General features: G+C 35.7%; 1 protein-coding gene across 10 annotated transcripts in view; it reads left to right on the forward strand.

Annotated features, from left to right (window-relative positions):
* The window catches only part of GSTCD (glutathione S-transferase C-terminal domain containing), a 136,912-nt gene that overhangs the window by 90,298 nt on the left and 24,919 nt on the right, over window positions 1-21,695 (forward strand). For 9 of the 10 annotated variants that reach the window (XM_082389084.1, XM_082389080.1, XM_082389083.1 and 6 more), the window contains 3 exons: window positions 16,914-17,029; window positions 17,190-17,234; window positions 19,224-19,352. In XM_082389084.1, coding sequence (XP_082245210.1) covers window positions 16,914-17,029; window positions 17,190-17,234; window positions 19,224-19,352 — 290 coding nt within the window. Of the gene's footprint in view, window positions 1-16,913; window positions 17,030-17,189; window positions 17,235-19,223; window positions 19,353-19,507; window positions 21,152-21,695 lie in introns of those variants that run through there. The other variant, XM_082389078.1, reaches the window with a different exon arrangement.

Here is a 21,695-nt window from a genome sequence, read left to right on the forward strand (position 1 = left end):
TTAGCGAAGATATTTAGATGTTAATATTATATATTTCATTGGTTATCTAGAAATGTTAAGTTTGAAGCATTTTCCTCAAGAATTCTCATAAGCAATTAGCTGTTTCTGTATATAACTAAACAGAGCATCTATTTTAACTGTGATGAACACTACTTATGACTCTGTTCTCAGAATATTTCAAAAGTTTACATTAATATGTCATGTCATTTTCTTTTCTAAGTTAATATTCAAGAAGAAATATTTTGATAGCTAATGTCTTTGAGCTTCTAAACACAGCTTTCATAACTCACTTTCAAGAAAAATGTTTTGGTGCCTTTTGTTGCTGGCTCATTGACTTGAGCCTAACTAGCATGTGACTGGGTTTTGTATATTAAGAAATTTATGGAGGTCCCTGAGAAATACTCTTGTCCTGAGGTAGAAGGATGTGTAGTCTGAAGAATCTGGTCTGTGTCTCTGTTGTCTCACTGCATTCATTGGAAGTGAATTTGAAGGATGAGTAGGCATTTTTAAGCAAGGAGGGTAAAGCAATGTTTTCTAAAGTGGGTTCCTAAAATAGTCCCTAAGGAGAATTAGATAGTCAAAGCAGTCAGTTGTCAGATAATTTTGCGAAGCACTGTATTTCTACCATGAGACTCTTTAGAGTCTTTACTCTGCTAATGGGCATTGTGATTCTCTAAAAAATTAGATAATATATGAATTTGCTAAGGCTACCTGATGGAAGCCACTTTGTTTCCCTCCCAATATCTCTTAATATCCTAAGGGGCTAGTGTTCTAAAAACAGTTTGTAATTTCTGGGACAGTGGTATGCATGACAAAGCAAATAATATGTTTAAAACCTCAGAAAAGTGACAGAGCCTGGTGCATTTGGAGAATACCTGGTGGTTATATCTGACCAAAGAGTGGTGAAAGGGCAGGAGTAAAGAGGCGGCAGGAAGTAAGCTGGGTCAGACAATGACGTCTCAGTGTTTAAAATCTGGTCTGTCAGCCGAGGGCCATTGAAGACTTGCAGGAAGGGGAGTAGCATGAACACATTTGCATTTTTTGAAAAATGGGTACAAAAAGGTGAGAATGTAGGACAGAGTGTTTAATTAGAAGACAGTTGCAGTAGTAAAAGTGAGAAATAAAAAGACTGTGAGCTGAGGATATGGCTTTGGGTGGAGGAGGATGAATAGATGGTGGTACCATTAACAAATAGAGAGGATTCCAGAAAAGAAACAGTTTTCATAATGGAAGATAAATGAGTTTGGGTTTTGGACATGTTTGGTTTGAGGTCCCTGACTGGCGTAAACAGAGATATTAAAGATGCAATTGGAAAACCTGATCTAGATCCGATGTAGAGTTCCAGAGAGCAGTGTTAGCTGAATTATAGATTTGGGTGTCTTTGCTATAGATATGGTATTTCAAACCACTAGAGGAGGGAGAGGAAAAAAACTTCTTTCTAATAAGAAAGGTCTACCCATCCTGTTACTTCAAATTTACTTCCAGGTTCTTCTGTTCTGGGTTTCTGAAAATTATTTTTAATGATCGTATGAATCTGGGAAACATTCCTTTACCAAGTAAATGCCAAGAATGCTGTGATTATTTTGGCTATTTGGTTGGTTGGTTGGTTGGTTTTGTTATGTACATTTGTGCATACTCACACACTAGAGTTTTTAATTTGCTATTGGCCACTACTTTTACACTTAAAAGTCTAAGCAATGAAGATATAGGAGTATTCATATTTATTGAACTTTGGTTGTGACCAAAAGGAGCACTTTCCCTGAATATACTGTAACCACCCAGATAAGTCCTGAATTACTCTTTTTTACTATGTCAAAGCCATTTATGCACATATAATTCAACTCCAGCATTCTCATTGCATGACAGTTCCCTGAAAAGTTGACTTTAGCATGCCTTTCATGCTGATTTTGGGATTAGAATTAAGTATATTACCAAAATACAAAAGAATGATATTTGATAATGATGAAAATGTCTCTGCTGTCGAAATACAGATGAAACATATATCTATACCACACAGAGGAAACAGCATAGTGTATACTAAAATAGAAAATAAGTTCTATTTGTTTTTTCTAAAAAAGACAGTAAACTAACAGACAAATATTTAACAGACAAATTGATAGTCCCATATATATTTGTGTCCTATTCAAAAAAATTTTACTAATACAGATTTGTGATTCCTGGGGTGGTGGATAGGAGCACAGGTGCTGGAATGAGACTGGCAAGATTCAAACCCTGGCTTTAGCATGGAGTAACTACGTGACCAAGGCAAGTTACCTTTTTTTTTTTTTTTTTTCAAATTTACTCATCTGACAATGAAGTAACAGTACCAACCTCATGACAAAAGATTGAAACAATAAATGAAACATGCTTAGCACATAATAATCCTTCAGTTGTGCTAATACCAGCAAATAAGAATATTCAATCAGTGACTTTATTTATATATTAGTGATAAGGATAAATATATACATATAAAATTATAATTATCTTCCTCAAGCATTCTTTAGCTCCTCTCCACCTGATGACTACATCAGCAGTTCTCTTTATATGGAGTGTCTTTCCTCCTGTTTCCCATGACTGGATTCTTGTCATTCAGATCTCAGTTTTGTTGCTTGCTCAGTAAGGCTTTTCCTGACCACCTAATCTAAAATATTCACCAAGTCAATTTCAACCATATCATTCTATTTTAATTTTCTGCATATCATTTGTCACTTGATTTAATTGTTTAATGTCAAACTCCCTTCTCTGAAATAAAAGAATCTCCCTTGTTCACCATGGTGTCCTAGCTCCTTGATCAAGGCTAGACATATAATGAGTTCTTAAAAACTTTTGCGGGTCAGCTCTACCCACCACCAGAGCCTCCCATCAAGCCTCTTAGATAGCCTCAACCACCAGAGGGCAGACAGCAGAAGCAAGAAAAACTACAATCCTGCAGCCTGTGGAACAAAAACCACATTCACAGAAAGATAGAGAAGATGAAAAGGCAGAGGGCTATGTACCAGATGAAGGAACAAGAAAAAACCCCAGAAAAACAACTAAATGAAGTGGAGATAGGCAACCTTCCAGAAAAAGAATTCAGAATAATGATAGTGAAGATGATCCAGGACCTCGGAATAAGAATGGAGGCAAAGATTGAGAAGATGCAAGAAATGATTAACAAAGACCTAGAAGAATTAAAGAACAAACAAACAGAGATGACCAATACAATAACTGAAATGAAAACTACACTAGAAGGAATCAATAGCAGAATAACTGAGGCAGAAGAACGGATAAGTGACCTGGAAGACAGAATGGTGGAATTCACTGCTGCGGAACAGACTAAAGAAAAAAGAATGAAAAGAAATGAAGACAGCCTAAGAGATCTCTGGGACAACATTAAACGCAACAACATTCGCATTATAGGGTCCCAGAAGGAGAAGAGAGAGAGAAAGGACCAGAGAAAATATTTGAAGAGATTATAGTCGAAAACTTCCCTAACATGGGAAAGGAAATAGCCACCCAAGTCCAGGAAGCACAGAGAGTCCCATACAGAATAAACCCAAGGAGAAACACGCTGAGACACATAGTAATCAAAGTGGCAAAAATTGAAGACAAAGAAAAATTATTGAAAGCAGCAAGGGAAAAACGACAAATAACATACAAGGGAACTCCCATAAGGTTAACAGCTGATTTCTCAGCAGAAACTCTGCAAGCCAGAAGGGAGTGGCATGATATACTTAAAGTGATGAAAGGGAAGAACCTACAACCAAGATTACTCTACCCGGCAAGGATCTCATTTAGATTTGATGGAGAAATCAAAAGCTTTACAGACAAGCAAAAGCTAAGAGAATTCAGCACCAGCAAACCAGCTCTACAACAAATGCTAAAGGAACTTCTCTAAGTGGGAAACACAAGAGAAGAAAAGGACCTACAAAAACAAACCCAAAACAATTAAGAAAATGGTCATAGGAACATACATATCGATAATTACCTTAAACGTGAATGGATTAAATGCCCCAACCAAAAGACATAGACTGGCGGAATGGATACAAAAACAAGACCTATATATATGCTGTCTACAAGAGACCCACTTTAGACCTAGGGACACATACAGACTGAAAGTGAGGGGATGGAAAAAGATATTCCATGCAAATGGAAATCAAAAGAAAGCTGGAGTAGCTATACTCATATCAGATAAAATAGACTTTAAAATAAAGAATGTTACAAGAGACAAGGAAGGACACTACATAATGATCCAGGGATCAATCCAAGAAGAAGATATAACAATTATAAATATATATGCACCCAACATAGGAGCACCTCAATACATAAGGCAACTGCTAACAGCTATAAAAGAGGAAATCGACAATAACACAATAATAGTGGAGGACTTTAACACCTCACTTACACCAATGGACAGATCATCCAAAATGAAAATAAATAAGGAAACAGAAGCTTTAAATGACACAATAGACCAGATAGATTTAATTGATATATATAGGACATTCCATCCAAAAACAGCAGATTACACGTTCTTCTCAAGTGCGCACAGAACATTCTCCAGGATAGATCACATCTTGGGTCACAAATCAAGCCTCAGTAAATTTAAGAAAATTGAAATCATATCAAGCATCTTTTCTGACCACAACGCTATGAGATTAGAAATGAATTACAGGGAAAAAAACGTAAAAAAGACAAACACATGGAGGCTAAACAATACGTTGCTAAATAACCAAGAGATCACTGAAGAAATCAAAGAGGAAATCAAAAAATACCTAGAGACAAATGACAATGAAAACACGACGACCCAAAACCTATGGGATGCAGCAAAAGCAGTTCTAAGAGGGAAGTTTATAGCTATACAAGCCTACCTAAAGAAACAAGAAAAATCTCAAGTAAACAATCTAACCTTACACCTAAAGAAACTAGAGAAAGAAGAACAAACAAAACCCAAAGTTAGCAGAAGGAAAGAAATCATAAAGATCAGAGCAGAAATAAATGAAATAGAAACAAAGAAAACAATAGCAAAGATCCATAAAACTAAAAGTTGGTTCTTTGAGAAGATAAACAAAATTGATAAGCCATTAGCCAGACTCATCAAGAAAAAGAGGGAGAGGACTCAAATCAATAAAATCAGAAATGAAAAAGGAGAAGTTACAACAGACACCGCAGAAATACAAAGCATCCTAAGAGACTACTACAAGCAACTTTATGCCAATAAAATGGACAACCTGGAAGAAATGGACAAATTCTTAGAAAGGTATAACCTTCCAAGACTGAACCAGGAAGAAACAGAAAATATGAACAGACCAATCACAAGTAATGAAATTGAAACTGTGATTAAAATCTTCCAACAAACAAAAGTCCAGGACCAGATGGCTTCACAGGTGAATTCTATCAAACATTTAGAGAAGAGCTAACACCCATCCTTCTCAAACTCTTCCAAAAGATTGCAGAGGAAGGAACACTCCCAAACTCATTCTATGAGGCCACCATCACCCTGATACCAAAACCAGACAAAGACACTACAAAAAAAGAAAATTACAGACCAATATCACTGATGAATATAGATGCAAAAATCCTCAACAAAATACTAGCAAACAGAATCCAACAACACATTAAAAGGATCATACACCACGATCAAGTGGGATTTATCCCAGGGATGCAAGGATTCTTCAATATACGCAAATCAATCAATGTGATACACCATATTAACAAATTGAAGAATAAAAACCATATGATCATCTCAATAGATGCAGAAAAAGCTTTTGACAAAATTCAACACCCATTTCTGATAAAAACTCTCCAGAAAGTGGGCATAGAGGGAACCTACCTCAACATAATAAAGGCCATATATGACAAACCCACAGCAAACATCATTCTCAATGGTGAAAAGCTGAAAGCATTTCCTCTAAGATCAGGAACAAGACAAGGATGTCCACTCTCACCACTATTATTCAACATAGTTCTGGAAGTCCTAGCCACGGCAATCAGAGAAGAAAAAGAAATAAAAGGAATACAAATTGGAAAAGAAGAAGTAAAACTGTCACTGTTTGCAGATGACATGATACTATACATAGAGAATCCTAAAACTGCCACCAGAAAACTGCTAGAGCTAATTAATGAATATGGTAAAGTTGCAGGATACAAAATTAATGCACAGAAATCTCTTGCATTCCTATACACTAATGATGAAAAATCTGAAAGAGAAATTATGGAAACACTCCCATTTACCATTGCAACAAAAAGAATAAAATACCTAGGAATAAGCCTACCTAGGGAAACAAAAGACCTGTATGCAGAAAACTATAAGACACTGATGAAAGAAATTACAGATGATACCAACAGATGGAGAGATATACCATGTTCTTGGATTGGAAGAATCAACATTGTGAAAATGAGTATACTACCCAAAGCAATCTACAGATTCAATGCAATCCCTATCAAATTACCAATGGCATTTTTTACGGAGCTAGAACAAATCATCTTAAAATTTGTATGGAGACACAAAAGACCCCGAATAGCCAAAGCAGTCTTGAGGGAAAAAAATGGAGCTGGAGGAATCAGACTCCCTGACTTCAGACTATACTACAAAGCTACAGTAGTCAAGACAATATGGTACTGGCACAAAAACAGAAACATAGATCAATGGAACAAGATAGAAAGCCCAGAGATTAACCCACGCACCTATGGTCAACTAATCTATGACAAAGGAGGCAAAGATATACAATGGAGAAAAGACAGTCTCTTCAATAAGTGGTGCTGGGAAAACTGGACAGCTACATGTAAAAGAATGAAATTAGAATACTCCCTAACACCATACACAAAAATAAACTCAAAATGGATTAGAGACCTAAATATAAGACTGGACACTATAAAACTCTTAGAGGAAAACATAGGAAGAACACTCTTTGACATAAATCACAGCAAGATCTTTTTTGATCCACCTCCTAGAGTAATGGAAATAAAAACAAAAATAAACAAGTGGGACCTAATGAAACTTCAAAGCTTTTGCACAGCAAAGGAAACCATAAACAAGACGAAAAGACAACCCTCAGAATGGGAGAAAATATTTGCAAATGAATCAACGGACAAAGGATTAATCTCCAAAATATATAAACAGCTCATTCAGCTCAATATCAAAGAAACAAACACCCCAATCCAAAAATGGGCAGAAGACCTAAATAGACATTTCTCCAAAGAAGACATACAGACGGCCACGAAGCACATGAAAAGATGCTCAACATCACTAATTATTAGAGAAATGCAAATCAAAACTACAATGAGGTATCACCTCACTCCTGTTAGAATGGGCATCATCAGAAAATCTACAAACAACAAATGCTGGAGAGGGTGTGGAGAAAAGGGAAACCTGTTGCACTGTTGGTGGGAATGTAAATTGATACAGCCACTATGGAGAACAATATGGAGGTTCCTTAAAAAACTAAAAATAGAATTACCATATGACCCAGCAATCCCACTACTGGGCATACACCCAGAGAAAACCGTAATTCAAAAAGACACATGCACCCGAATGTTCATTGCAGCACTATTTACAATAGCCAGGTCATGGAAGCAACCTAAATGCCCATCAACAGACGAATGGATAAAGAAGAGGTGGTACATATATACAATGGAATATTACTCAGCCATAAAAAGGAACGAAATTGAGTCATTTGTTGAGACGTGGATGGATCTAGAGACTGTCATACAGAGTGAAGTAAGTCAGAAAGAGAAAAACAAATATATATTAATGCATGTATGTGGAACCTAGAAAAATGGTACAGATGAGCCAGTTTGCAGGGCAGAAGTTGAGACACGGATGTAGAGAATGGACATATGGACACCAAGGGGGGAAAACTGCGGTGGGGTGGGGATGGTGGTGTGCTGAATTGGGCGATTGGGATTGAAATGTATACACTGATGTGTATAAAATTGATGCCTAATAAGAACTTGCTGTATAAAAAAACAAACAAAACAACTAATACTAAACTTTCATTGGGTTATTTGTATGGAAATATGTTAATATAAATGTTTCAGACATTACATGAAATTTCTAAAAATCTTATATGTTCTGGTATAATGTTATAAGTAATAATCCTAGTTATTACTTTAAAATGTATATCTCAGAAATAACTAATTTTCTTGTCAACTGCATTATTATGAACTTTCATTAAATCTTTAACCGTGGTCAAAAAAAAAAAAAAAAAACTTTTGCTAAATTAATAAACTACTCTGTAGAGGTTATAATGAAAGAACCAGAGAATGGGAGGAAGATACAAAATTCCAGTTTAGGAAAAAAAAGATCAGTACCTGTCTTACCCTGCTCTACCCAGGCCCTGAATCAGTGTGTCCGTGTATCAGTAAACGCCAACCTCCAAAATGGTGCAGTTTCAGTGCAGCCTTGTTCTTTTAGATCTGTCATCTCTTATGATTTAGTATAAGCCCTGCCACCCACATGTGCAACACCTATTTGGATCACGGTCCCCATCCCTACCCATGCCTGTACCTGGGTTAGTTACCATAATCCTTTTCTTTGCACCATCCCTTGCTGCTGAGATCCCAGCAGTCTTTACAGTTAGGCTCATGAGGCTTAGGACCATTAGAAAGAGAAAAGGAATAGTAGGGCTGGAATTCAAGACTGCCTTTCAGGTTTATAGAGGAGTCCCTCTGTAACTTGCAATGAATACCACTGCCTTGACCTCTTAACTCTTAGGTATAATAACTATTTTCTATTTTGGTTATTGTCATAGTATCCAGCACCATTCCATGTATAGGTAGATGACTTAATAAATACTATTCAGTGATGATAATCCTTACAAGCCCAATTTAGGATGTTGTTCAGATGATCTATAGCTGCATAAATGCACCACAAAACTTAGTGCATTTAAATAACAATTATCTATCTTATTCACAAATCTTCAACTTAGGTAGGACTTGGTGGGAAAGCTTGTTTGTTCATACAGCATCAGCTGGGGAGGCCTGGCTTCCTAAAGCATGGTGCTGTGTTCCAAGAGCAAGTGTCTCAAAAGATAGGACATGGAAGCTACCAGAAATGGGCACAGTCTTTCTTCTATATTACACTGGTCAAGTGGTCATAGAGCTCAAGTCAAGGGAACAGACACAGATGCCACCCCTTGATGGGAATACTGTATATTAATATAGTATTAATATTATCAAAGAATGTGGAGCCGTGTCACCTTAGATATATTCATTTTCATTTTTTTTAATCAGAATAAAATATATGAATAAATCAAACAAGAAAACCTATGGGTCATATCATAGTAGAAATTAAAATACTATGTATATAAGAGAAGCTATTTTTAGAAAATCAGTAGACTCCAGGAAAGTTAACACTCACCATTGCAGGCTACTATCATTTAACCGAAAAACAGTGAAACACATCAAATTAGAACTCAAATTGAGGATTACTTGAAGGATCTCAAAAGTTAATGGAACTATTAAAATACCTTACTGTTGTTAACTTAAGCCTCCAAAAAAAGAGGGAGAAGAAATAAATACCTATTTTCTAGAGTTAACTTTTTTTGTTCTAAAGCATTTCAATTTGGTCTTGTGGGCAAGTTGGAAGATATTGTGAAATGTTTTTTTAACTAAATTCCAGGGCAAAGAAACAATTACTTTGTGTGGTATAAATAGCATTAGAATGAAATGAAAATATATGTGTTCAATTAACTCTGGTGTCTGGTATTCTGAAGTCAAAATGTTTTATTCATCTTAGAGGAAAAAAAATAGCAGGAATAAGAAGTTTTAAAATTTCCACTATTCAATGTATCCAAGCTCTTTTATAAACAAACAGAAGTTTTGATTTGGCAAATAATGTGGCTATACTTTCTTCAACTATTGTTCCTCAACTGTGCATCTTGCCTAAGTACTTGTAGTTAATTGTTTTTTTAAAAGATGCCCTGGAATTAGATATGGAAGGGTGAAGGTGCATGCTATATTTGTCAGCACCTGCAGTACTAAAACGCAAAAGATCATCCCAATCTATTTTCAGTTTTTCCTCCTGGATAATCCAATTTTGCAACAAATTGATTGCTCAACCTCCCCAGATCACTTTTCTATAAAATTTAAAAGTTTGCTACAGTTCCAAGGTGAGGAAATGGTCTTTTTCTGGAAAGGGTGACACTCAAAGTTCAATTCATTAAACAGAGTGACTTATGAGACCTGCAGATAATGCCTTAGTGATATATTCCAAAATATTGAAGTTCAGTACTTAAATTGATCCTTTCTACTGGTAAGCCTGCTTTTGGAAATTTTATTTAGAGGAAAACTGAAATAAAATGCATTTTATGACTGATTCTGAAGAATTCACTTTTTTTCCCTAAGATATAATTGTTAGGGATATCCCTCATTTCCCTGCTAGAAAGCACCTCATTTCCTTGAACAGGTAAAAGAAAAAAAGGACCAGCCCTGAAATTCTGAAATCACAAAGTCATCTGCTTAAGAAATGGCCGACCATATTGCAAAGAAGACTGAACCTAAAGTTAGAAACCCTTGGTTACAATCCCATGTTCACTGCCTACCAGCTGTGTGTCTTTAAACAAATGCTAAGTTTGAGCAACCTCTTCAGTGCTGTATCCTCATTTGTAAAACAAGGAACAGGTTATCCACCTAGCAACCTGACAATATTGAGGTTAGATGATGTGTCAAATGTGCAAGTGCTTAAAAACTGCAAAGCATCATATAAACAATTATCAATCATTTTAGAAGCTTTAATGAAAGAAGTATGGATTTTTGTAAGTTAGGGCTGTTAAAATGTCATTAAAAATACTGTACAATGTGGTTAATAAAATACATCTTCTAAGGTCATATATAATGTTTTTGTACTATTTTAAATTAGGTTTAAGTTCATTAAGGACAGAAATCAAGTGATAGACATCTTTGTGACCCTAACATTGTCTAGAATGGTTCTGTGTAGGTCAAGTTAGTTGGTTGATTTGTTGGTTGAATGATTGATTGAGAAAGAGATTTTATGAGGTCAGTGTTCCTCAATTTAGAGAGGAATAAATTGGCTTCTTTTGAATTTTGAATTTCTAATTGATAATTATTGACAACTCATAATATCTATAACAAAACTATCAGAGTGAAAATGCCATCACACTGTTACAGTATTACTGATTTCATAGACTGCACTGTGGGATGTGTGAATGGGCTGGGGATGGGGGAGAGAGGGAAAAGGTATCCACTGTTGCAAGAGTATTGTCACTCTGGGGTCAGTATGGCTAAGAGGATTAGTGATGCAACCTGCAACTGGCTTTAAAAAATGTAAATTCCTCCTATTCTAAATTTTCAGTATTTCCAAGAAGTCATTTCCAAAATTTAAAACAAGGTTGCCCTAACCTAAAATGTAAACTTTATATTGCTGCTTAGTTTCATGCTTCTCAGGAGTTTCTACAGGAATTTTATTTACGCTGTTCTAGTTTTTGGTATAGCTTTAAAGGCAACTTTCTTATTCCCTCATTAAAGTTTTTGGAAACTTTTCCATCCCCAGTTTTAATATTGTTTCATAGTTGACTTCCTTTTCTATTTCAATACAGTATATTTTCAAATACAGTTGAATTTGTTTTCATACTTAATATGTGCAAAAGTTAACTTACTGCCTTGAAATGCTAAGTCATAATTATAGAGAAAATTCATCCATTAAACTTTTATTAAGCTCCTGTTATGTGCCTGTCAGTCTCCTAATACTCTATCCATTTAATTGGGCCCAAGTTTATGTAGTTCCAGGAAAAATCATCTGTATCTATTTCATGCAGACAGAAGCAATTTCAGCTAACGGTCCTTTTTGGGTAGTTGGTATAATGAATAATGCCTAGGTAAATCATTCTATAATAAGAAAACTTCTTCAGTAGTTAATAATAACAGGAAATATAATAAATAGTTTGAAAAAGTAACTTTTTTCTCTTTTGTCTTTAAAAAAAAAAAAAACTTATTACAAAAAGAATACATGTCAATGTAGCCAGGAGTGAGGAATAGGTTTCAAGCAAAGAGAACAAATTTATAAAGCAACTTGACTCACCAGCCATGATAAATTCAAGGAACTATATCCATTGTTCAGAGAGGCTGGAACATAGGGGATATATTATGAAAGTAGCAGAAGGTAAGGTCGGCAAATTAACAGGGCCCAGATCATTAAAGGCCATTGCCAAGAAGTCAGGACTTTTTTCATAAGGCAGAGGGGAGCCTTTAAAAGTATTTTAAGCAAGGACAGGTATTTTTGTAGGCAGTTTTGGAAGGGACTTTAGTAATATACTCAAGAAAATCACACTCAGTGATGAGCTATGGCACAGAGACAGAACCTGGTGAGCACAGCATTTCAGGGACTGCCACGGGGAGAGGAGCCTGGGAAGGAGAGTGGGAAGGACAATCCAATAAGGAGTCCAAAGGCTTTCTCATCTAGAGCAGCAGAGCTCAAAATGATTCAGTGAGCTCAATTTATTCAATTCCATTTTCTTAATTAAATCATTTAATGACATTAGCATCAGTTGAGGTTGAATGCTCCACATAATTTTATGAATAATTCTAATTTGAGGATATACTCTATCCAGAATAAAAATGATGCAGGCTAGCAATATAAAAGAACATCTTTAGTATGGAATAATGTAAAAATAACAGAGCTGTCTATTCAAAGAGAACTTGTCTCTAAGGAGCTCTAAGCATACATATTAAGTATTAAAGCAAGGCCATGTCTTCTGTACAGCCCAGAGAGGCAAGATAACAAGCAATGCCCTTTCCCATCTGTCCCTACCAAATTTTCAGTTCTATCTTATGCTCTACCACTTTCCCATTGATCCTCATTTTCAAGCACAAGTGAGCTAATTGCATTTTCCCCCTAAGTATGCCATATCATATCATGCTTTCCCTGCCATTCTACCTGGCAAGTTTCTGTTCCTCCTTAAAGACTCAGCTGAAATGCCCCACATCTCTGCAAAATCCTCTGTGATGTCTCAGTTAGTTCTTTATCTGCAGTGCACATACCTTTGCACATAATGCACACCATACCCTCTTCTTAGATACCTTCTTAGCTCCTGAAGGACAGGGACTATGTCTTATTCACTTTGAGTTGTGTCCTCAGTACCTGGACAAGTGCTGGGCATATAGTAGGAGCTTAGTGACGGTTCCAACCATGAAAACCATAGCTACCTGGAAGGTGGAGCTTGGCCTTCACTGTCCATTGCCCTATGAAACATGGTAAGTGACCGTTCATCAGCTTGTCTTAATGTTGTTAATCAGGCCTCTTAAAAACATTAAAATTTGTGGTTGTCACCTTCCTTCTCACCTGCCAAAGGTTCTATTGGTGCCACCTTGTGTATTCAATTGTCTCACACCTTCTCTACAACCTCTGTACTGCACCTATCACTGTTGAAGAAATTTACTCTTGCTCTTGGTTTTATAGCTTTTCAAACAAAAACATATTTTAAAAATCTCTGAACCATTAGTTTTAGCCCTTTTCTTTGTCTCCATGTTTAATTATATTTTTTAAAAATTCACAGAATGTGGGTGGTATACTACATCTCCAAGAAATACTTGGAAAACAAAACAGCAAATAATGTCTAATATGTATCCAAACACCCAACCATTTTCCTTTTACCAGTAAATTATAATATTCAAGGTACTTTGTTGCTTCAGACTAAGAAAGAATAAATTAAGAGCTGCCTGATCTTAAGCACAATTTACTAGACTGAACAGGTGTCCTGGCTGCACATGTACACATTTTCCATCCATGGCTTTTTTTTTTTTTTTTCTGCTTTATTTGATGCTTTGAACTGACCAAAAATGCGGGTGTCCTAGTATGGCTCTTCCTTAGTTTAAAAATTGTCTCCTTTACCTTTCCTTGTACTTTCTTTTTGGGTAATGCAAACAACATTGAAGTTGTCTAATCAGGTTCCCCCTAACTTGAATTAGACAAGGAGAAGACTCCACTACAGGAGGATTACGTTGCAGGACAAATAAGATCATTTGTATTAAAACATTTGATTCTTGAGTTTTGTTTTTCCATGATGACACCTAAAGAACCATCGTTTTTAGTCAAGTTAAAAATATAGGGACTTCCCTGGTGGCACAGTGGTTAAGAATCCACCTGCCAATGCAGGGGACACAGGTTCAATCCCTGGTCCAGGAAGATCTCACATGCCGCCGGGCAGCTAAGCCTGTGCGCCACAACTGCTGAGCCTGCGCGCTAGAGCCCATGAGCCACAACTACTGAGCCTGTGTACAACTACTGAAGCACGTGCGCCTAGAGCCCGTGCTCCACAACAAGAGAAGCCACGACAATGAGAAGCCTGCGGACCGCAACGAAGAGTAGCCCCCACTCACAACAACTAGAGAAAGTCCACGCACAGCAACAAAGACCCAACATAGCCAAAAATAAATAAATAAATAAATATGTAAATATTTTTATGCTTGTAAATAGTGTCAGGCACAAGAATGTTGGATATAAATAGAAAGTAGGATTTGGTTTTTAAATGAATACGGTGTCTCAAAGTACCACTTTCTTGTTCAATGTGTTTAAGACTCTATTTACTTATAAAACTAGAATGGTGAGGAGGAATGCTTTATTAGAGGCAGTTTTTCCATAAAGCACTGAGCCATCATGCTAGTGTATTTTTAGCCCAACCTGTGAATATTATGGGCAGCTTAATAGTCTCTCTATTTAAACACAAACCTGAAAGGTACCTCTTTGCCTTCAACCTTCATTTAAGCACAGATTCTTCATATGCAAAGAGGCAGGCTTAGCAAGAAAAACAGACCTTCATGAACATTTGCTTTTGAAACAGACCTAAGAAAGTTAGGTCATTCTAAATATCTAATAGAAGTACAGTACAGAACTTACTATTAGATATTCCATTAAATAAGTTTTATTTTCTTATCTCCTTGTTCTTTTTTTTTTTTAACATCTTTATTGGAGTATAATTGCTTTACAATGGTGTGTTAGTTTCTGCTTTATAACAAAGTGATAATTTCTTTTGACTTTGTTTTATGAAAATCCTTTGTCTAAGAACTGTTAAGAAATCCACAAACAGAGCAAAGACTAAAATGCTTGTGCTCATTTCTTGCCTCGTGGTGGCTCCATTTAATAGCAGCTTTTGTGACTCTCACTCTCCTAAGGGCGTCAAAAGTACTTTTCCTTTTTGCCTTCTGAGCCCCCCCTTCTTCCTCCCCTTCCGTGTTCTTATTCTTCTTCCTCCAAATCAAAACTTCATTGCCATAATAAAAATAAATAATTAGGTGGATTTATGACTGAATGGATAGAGGGATGGATAGATAGATAGAAGTGTGATGAACCAAGTCTAGTAAGTTGTTAATGGTCGAATCTAGGTGGAAGGTATAGAGCCATTCACTGAATCTTAATTCTTTCAACTTTGCCTTGTGTTTGAAAATTGTCATAATAAAACCTCTTAGGAGTGGCTATCCACTGAAGGGGGGATCACAAGGGCTTTCACTAACTCTGTGTAAATATTTTGCCATTATATTATTAGAGGAAAGTGAAAATAATTTTTTTAAAGCTACATGAAACTGTCTTCACAAATGAAGTCACCAAACGATTGATTTAAATGCTTTTCATGTTTGAAATTCACATTAGGCCATGCTAAATAATTAAGAATACACACAATGATTCAGTTGTATGATGATGACCGCATTGTTACAATAGGAAATTGGTTAAATAAGTTGTGTATAGATAGTTAATAAAGTACTATGCAGCCATTAAAACTTGTAGTGTAGAAACAAATTCATGGGCACAGAAAGATTTATATTATAATGTTTCCTATGCCATCTAGAAAATTATGAACTTACGGGTATAGCTGGAAGTACATATATACAGAAATATTACCTATGAATTATGAGATTATGGACTTCTTCTCTCATATAGATCTTTTTAAATCCACATTTTCTATTTTTTCCTAAAAGTTTCCCAATGTTTTAATTTTAGTAACATAAGAAAGAAGGAAAACAGAAAAGAAAAAAGCCATGCAATTTTTCTGTGAAAATGGAGTGGGGAAACTTTGTATAGGTATATAATTTTTGATCAAGCCAAAAAGATTATCTGGGTTTTTTCTTTTATCTATATCACTGAGAGCTACTCTCTTACGTTTTCTTAATCTTGCTCTTACAAACAGTACATTTGAAATATGTAAAAACAAATAATTTTATGCATTCTTCTGAAGATATTTTAGTGGACTTAACTAGTAGCTTTTGAAAGAAAAGTTAAGATGTTTTCATGCTGCTAGGCCCAAGGCATTTTGTACTTGGAAATGCCCTATCCTCAATCACTAATTGCATTAAATTTCTGTGTCTGACACACTCATGAGGAAAGGAAGTTTCAAAGCAGAAATAAGAAAATCTAATTTATTTCTAAATACAATAACCATTGATATATTTTACACAATGTGACACCTGTGTTCCAAGTGTCCTAACTAGAAGAATTAAGAGTTCAGGGATGTGCCAGTTAAATAATAAAAATGTTTCTATTATTATAGGTCTCTTTAATCCAAGGCGATTTAAGCAATGTGCTGAAATTAGGTAATCTTTACACTATGTCTCTGAAAGGGATAGAGGGAAGAGATTATTACTGTTAATTTTTATTCATCCAGTAAACATTTATTGAACACTTTGTTTATGACTCTGAAGTTAATGTTTCACTTATTGTTTCCTCTCTTTCAAAGACATTTTTTCATAGATTTTCTGTTAATGACTATTGAAAGAAAAGTTGGGTAGGAATAAAAGTAAAAAGAAACAAAATAGAGTTCACCTCTGGGTTCCAGTTCTCTAATCCTCTCATGGTGGATTACATGGAATGTGTAATCCACTTACATCTGTACCGCTCTTCCTGTAGGTTGCTAGTCTAGCCCACGAGTGCCGTCTCAGTCCCCTACAACATATAACGTGTCATTGTCTTCATCTCTTGTCTTTCCCAGGTAAAATGTCCAGTGATCGAGCTTTGAGGAAGCAGCAACAGTTAAACAACCTTGTTTATGTGGTGACAAATCAGGCCAAACCTGGTGACAGAATTGTGGATTTCTGCAGCGGCGGGGTATTCTATCTCTCCTTTATTCTCTTTAGCCTTTCCAAGATGATGTGACTTTACTATACTACATTAAATGTCATGTTTTTATTTGGCAAGATTATTGTCTCAGAATAAACAAAAGCCTTAGAAACCAAAGTTAACTTGTTTCTTTTTTTTCCTTTTTCAGGGCCATGTTGGGATTGTCCTTGCTCACATGCTGCCATCATGCCAGGTAAAGTCTGAATAATAGACGAAAGGAAACTACACAATTCAGTTAGCTGAGTCTGGCTTTTTCCTCCCCTTTGAGTTTATAATCATTCACCCAGGTCAAATATGTGGCACAGGCATTTTATATTTCTTTGAACTAAACTTCTAAGATTCAGAATCATAGGGAAGAAAAGTAAGTAGGACCACTACATTTTTTATTTTTTATAAAAGGGCTGTAGTTTTAAATAATTTTTAAAAGAAATAATTATTCCACTCTTAAATAAAATAATTAATAATGAAGCCAGTTTAATTGTCAACATAGTTTTATACTGGAAATACTAGCTTCTGAAACTTGTTGAGCATATTCTTTGCTAGCTTGATTTTTATTCATTGTATCAGAATTGTAACAACAACATTTTTTAAAGAAAAAGATAAACCCCAAATCTACCAACTGATCCACCAAATGCATTTCTCCCCATGTTCTCTTTGTCATTGTTCATGAGGATGCTTATTGCTGCAAATTCTAAAAGTGCAAGTACAATTTCAGTCCCCTGCTTTCACTCAATCTTATAAATGTTTTTCGCTATTGCAGATAATTTCAAATATCACCATTAAAATAGCACTTAAAATGTGACTGCATAATATGTTTTTAAGTAAATGTACCATAATTTATACGATTGTTGCCACCATTTGTTAGAAGTTTGTGCTGCTTTTAGTCTTCTGTAATATTAAATCATTTCCTCACAGTGACCATCTTTCAGCATAGAAGTCTAGAATCTGATGATTGAACTGGGGCAGATCCTTTGTTTGTGAGCTCTCCGGAAATTACAAAATAATTAAAGTGATTATTTTCAGAAGAAAAAATGTGGAAGAACTCATAGACTAGCCAGAATGATATGTAGCAGAATGATAGAGAGTAGAGAGTATTATTCTTTATCTTTCTTAGAAAATAAAGAGCAAAATAAATGAGGAATACTGGGAGAAACAGGCAGATGTTCGTTTCATCACTAAGGAAAACAACAATTTCATGGTTGGAGTAAGAGGAATAAAGCTCATAGAGCAGAATCCTGGAGATGTAGAGTCAGGCAGGGATATGGTGTCTTTTTTACCCTTCCCAACAGCTCTGGAAACTTAGAAATGTTGAAACTGGAAAAAGGAAGTCTTGACTAGAATAAAGGCTGGAAAACCTTTGACCCCAAGTATCCTCTGACAGGCTTTTTATACAAAGGGATCCAGGATTTTTCCATAAAGACAAGCATAAGGACAAAATAAGGACCAAACTAGGAATGATAGTGATGAAAGTGATTTAACTTGGCCCGCTTTTCTCCATCTGAACCAGTGATGGTCTCCCACCTTCCTTGGCCTGGATTACTGTTAGAAGGTCTGAACTTGTTGCCCTGCCTTCTGCCTCTCCCCCACCAATCTACTATGCATTGCAGCAACCAGACCTCCTTTCATTGCACATGATCTGGCCCCTGTTACCTCTCCAGCCTGATTCCTACACCCCACACCGTGTCTCCCTACCTCCACTGTCACCATCACACACTGTACCCCAGCTATACCAGTTTTCTCAGTTCTTCAAATACACCGTATCTTTCTTATCTTGGGCCTTCATTCGTTTCTCTCTCTGCTAGAAACACACCTTTATTCCCGCAGCTGATTTCTATTCACTTTTCAGGCCTCAGTTAATATGTTACTCTTTCATATTAAATGACTAAAACCTCCCTTAGTCATCAAGTCTGCGTGCTCTGATAACACATTATATGTCTTTCATTAAACACATCACTCACTGTATTATAATTGCCTGTTTCACTTATATCACTATATCTAGGAGCTTCAAGAGTTCAAGGACCTTGTTCATTTTTGTACTATATTATCTGGCCTACTTCCTGGCATAGGATAAGGATCAATATAATATCTACATTATTAAAGCTAGTAAACACAGTAATAATACTTTACCCTAATGTCTGAATTATGTTACTGAATATACTATTGTTTCCTGGGTACAATCTAGGTTACATTAATAGAAAACAAGGAATTATCATTAATTCGTGCTAAGAAGAGAAGTGACGAACTAGGGTTAAGCAACATTTGGTTCATTCAAGCAAATATGGAGTATTTTACAGGGACATTTAATATTGGGGTAAGTAATCAAGCAACTTCAATTTCTTTAATTAACTAAATAAGAAAAATAAAAAGGTGATACTTTTATTTTCTTTGCTAAACAAGAAATTTATAACTTTTGTTTTCTACTGTCTATAAAGTCTAGCCTATTAATGAATATTACTTCATTCACAGCATTTCATCATTACATGGTAGAGATAATATTTGTTCCTCTACCAGACGAGAACTTTATTTTCTTCACTGCAGAATCTCCAGTGCCTAAAAAATTGTTTGACACATAGCAAGTACTTAAAAATAGTTACTAATTGAATGAATAAATGAATTCTAATGAAGATGACTTCGCTTGGTTTATTCTACATTTTTAGAAGATAATGAAAGAAGAGAAAAACAGAGAATATAATAGGAAAAAAATAGCTTGTTAACAGCCTGTAAATACTAGAGTTGCTTTTAGATAATACTTTCTTTAGCAAGGATTTGATATCTACATGTATTTTAAGTTTCCAATAGACAGAAAGTATTTGGTGATGTTTCTGAAACCTTCAGATCAAATTGTTACTGTTTGATGCTACTAAAAAGACCAAAGATAAAGTGATTCTGTCAGTTCCCTTAAACCCAGGGTTGTATGCTCTGGTGGAATTTGAGTTTCATTAAGATGTTAACATTGCTGCTGTTCTTGTATCTGTTTTAAATAATTTTTTCTTATTTTTATAGGACTAAGTGCTCAATATAGAAAACTACATAATAGTATAAGGAAGAATCACCAGTATTTCAGCTAGTGAGAGATAAATACTGTCAAAACCCTTTAGTCTTTATGTATTTATGCACACAAACAAATGCATGTTTACACACGTGTTAACATTGTTGAGGTCATACTACATAGGTCCTGCTTTACCTGAAATTGTCATAAATACTTTCCCTACTCATTAATCGTATTTCTTTTTTGTTGTTATTATAATGTAATTGTTACTATTATGTATATCTTAGGCATCACTTAAGATTTTTGATACCTTTGCCTAATCACTTTCTAGGAAGGTTGTGCTAATTTGCATTCCCAACTGTATATGTTCATATAACATATACAATGGGCTTGTCTAGGTGGAGTTCTTGTCCAGTCTCAGAAGTTCAGACCTTTTGTAGTACTTATGATTTTTGTCCAATGAAATTCATTTCTTAAATACCAACTACTGCAAATTTGTGGGGTTTATTGTTATTTTTATAGCCTAAAAAGTATATAGTTTGTTTCCTTTGTAGATATAATATAGATTGGTTATCTCAAGCCAAGCTTATAGAAAGAGAAGTAAACTTTTAAGAAAACTGTTAATAAGGATATTCAGGAAAATATAGACATCTCATACAGCAAATTCAAATTAAATATATATTTATATGCTGCTTAAATTTTACATAAATGATGAGGTAGAGGATAAAGCTTCTCCCACAAAACAAACCATTAAACCAATGCCCATGTTACCAGTACACCAGGCAGAATGTATAAGGTAGCAAGATATTGCTGCCTATTTACTCACCTCTCAAATCACAAAATTCCCAGCCTATCAGCCATACATCTCTTTACCCTTCTGTGGCTTAAAAGTGATAAATCATTCTGGCATATTCTTGTAACTTTCAAAGTCATATAATTCACTAACACCAACTAACAATGTATATGTCTTTTGGGAAGTGATATTTTTCCCAAATATCATAGTAATGTATCCATAATGGGTGTTTTTTTTTTTCATAATTACTTTGTCAAGATATATGGAAAATGAATTTAAATCACTTGGAGGATTAAACCAAAATTAGATTTACTCTCAAGAATATAATTTGTGGGGCTTCCCTGGTGGCACAGTGGTTGAGAGTCTGCCTGCCAATTCAGGGGATGCGGGTTCGAGCCCTGGTCTGGGAAGATCCCACATGCCGCAGAGCAACTGGGCCCGTGAGCCACAATTACTGAGCCTGCGCGTCTGGAGCCTGTGCTCCGCAACAAGAGAGGCCGCGATGGTGAGAGGCCCGCGCACCGCGATGAAGAGTGGTCCCCACTTGCCACAACTGGAGAAAGCCCTCGCACGGAAACAAAGACTCAACACAGTCATAAATAAATAAATTAATTAATTAATTAATTAATTAATTTAAAAAAAGAACGTGAATTTCTTTAAAAAAAAAAAAAAAAGAATATAATTTGTGGGCTTCCCTGGTGGTGCAGTGGTTAAGAATCTGCCTGCCAATTCAGGGGACACGGGTTCGAGCCCTGGTCCAGGAAGATCCCACATGCCATGGAGCAACTAAGCCCGTGCACCACAACTACTGAGCCTGCTCTCTAGAGCCCGTGAGCCACAACTACTGAGCCCGTGTGCCACAACTACTGAAG

The sequence above is a fragment of the Balaenoptera borealis genome (genome assembly GCF_965194805.1).
Source record: "Balaenoptera borealis genome assembly, chromosome: 4".
In the NCBI taxonomy this organism is placed as follows: Eukaryota; Metazoa; Chordata; class Mammalia; order Artiodactyla; family Balaenopteridae; genus Balaenoptera; species Balaenoptera borealis.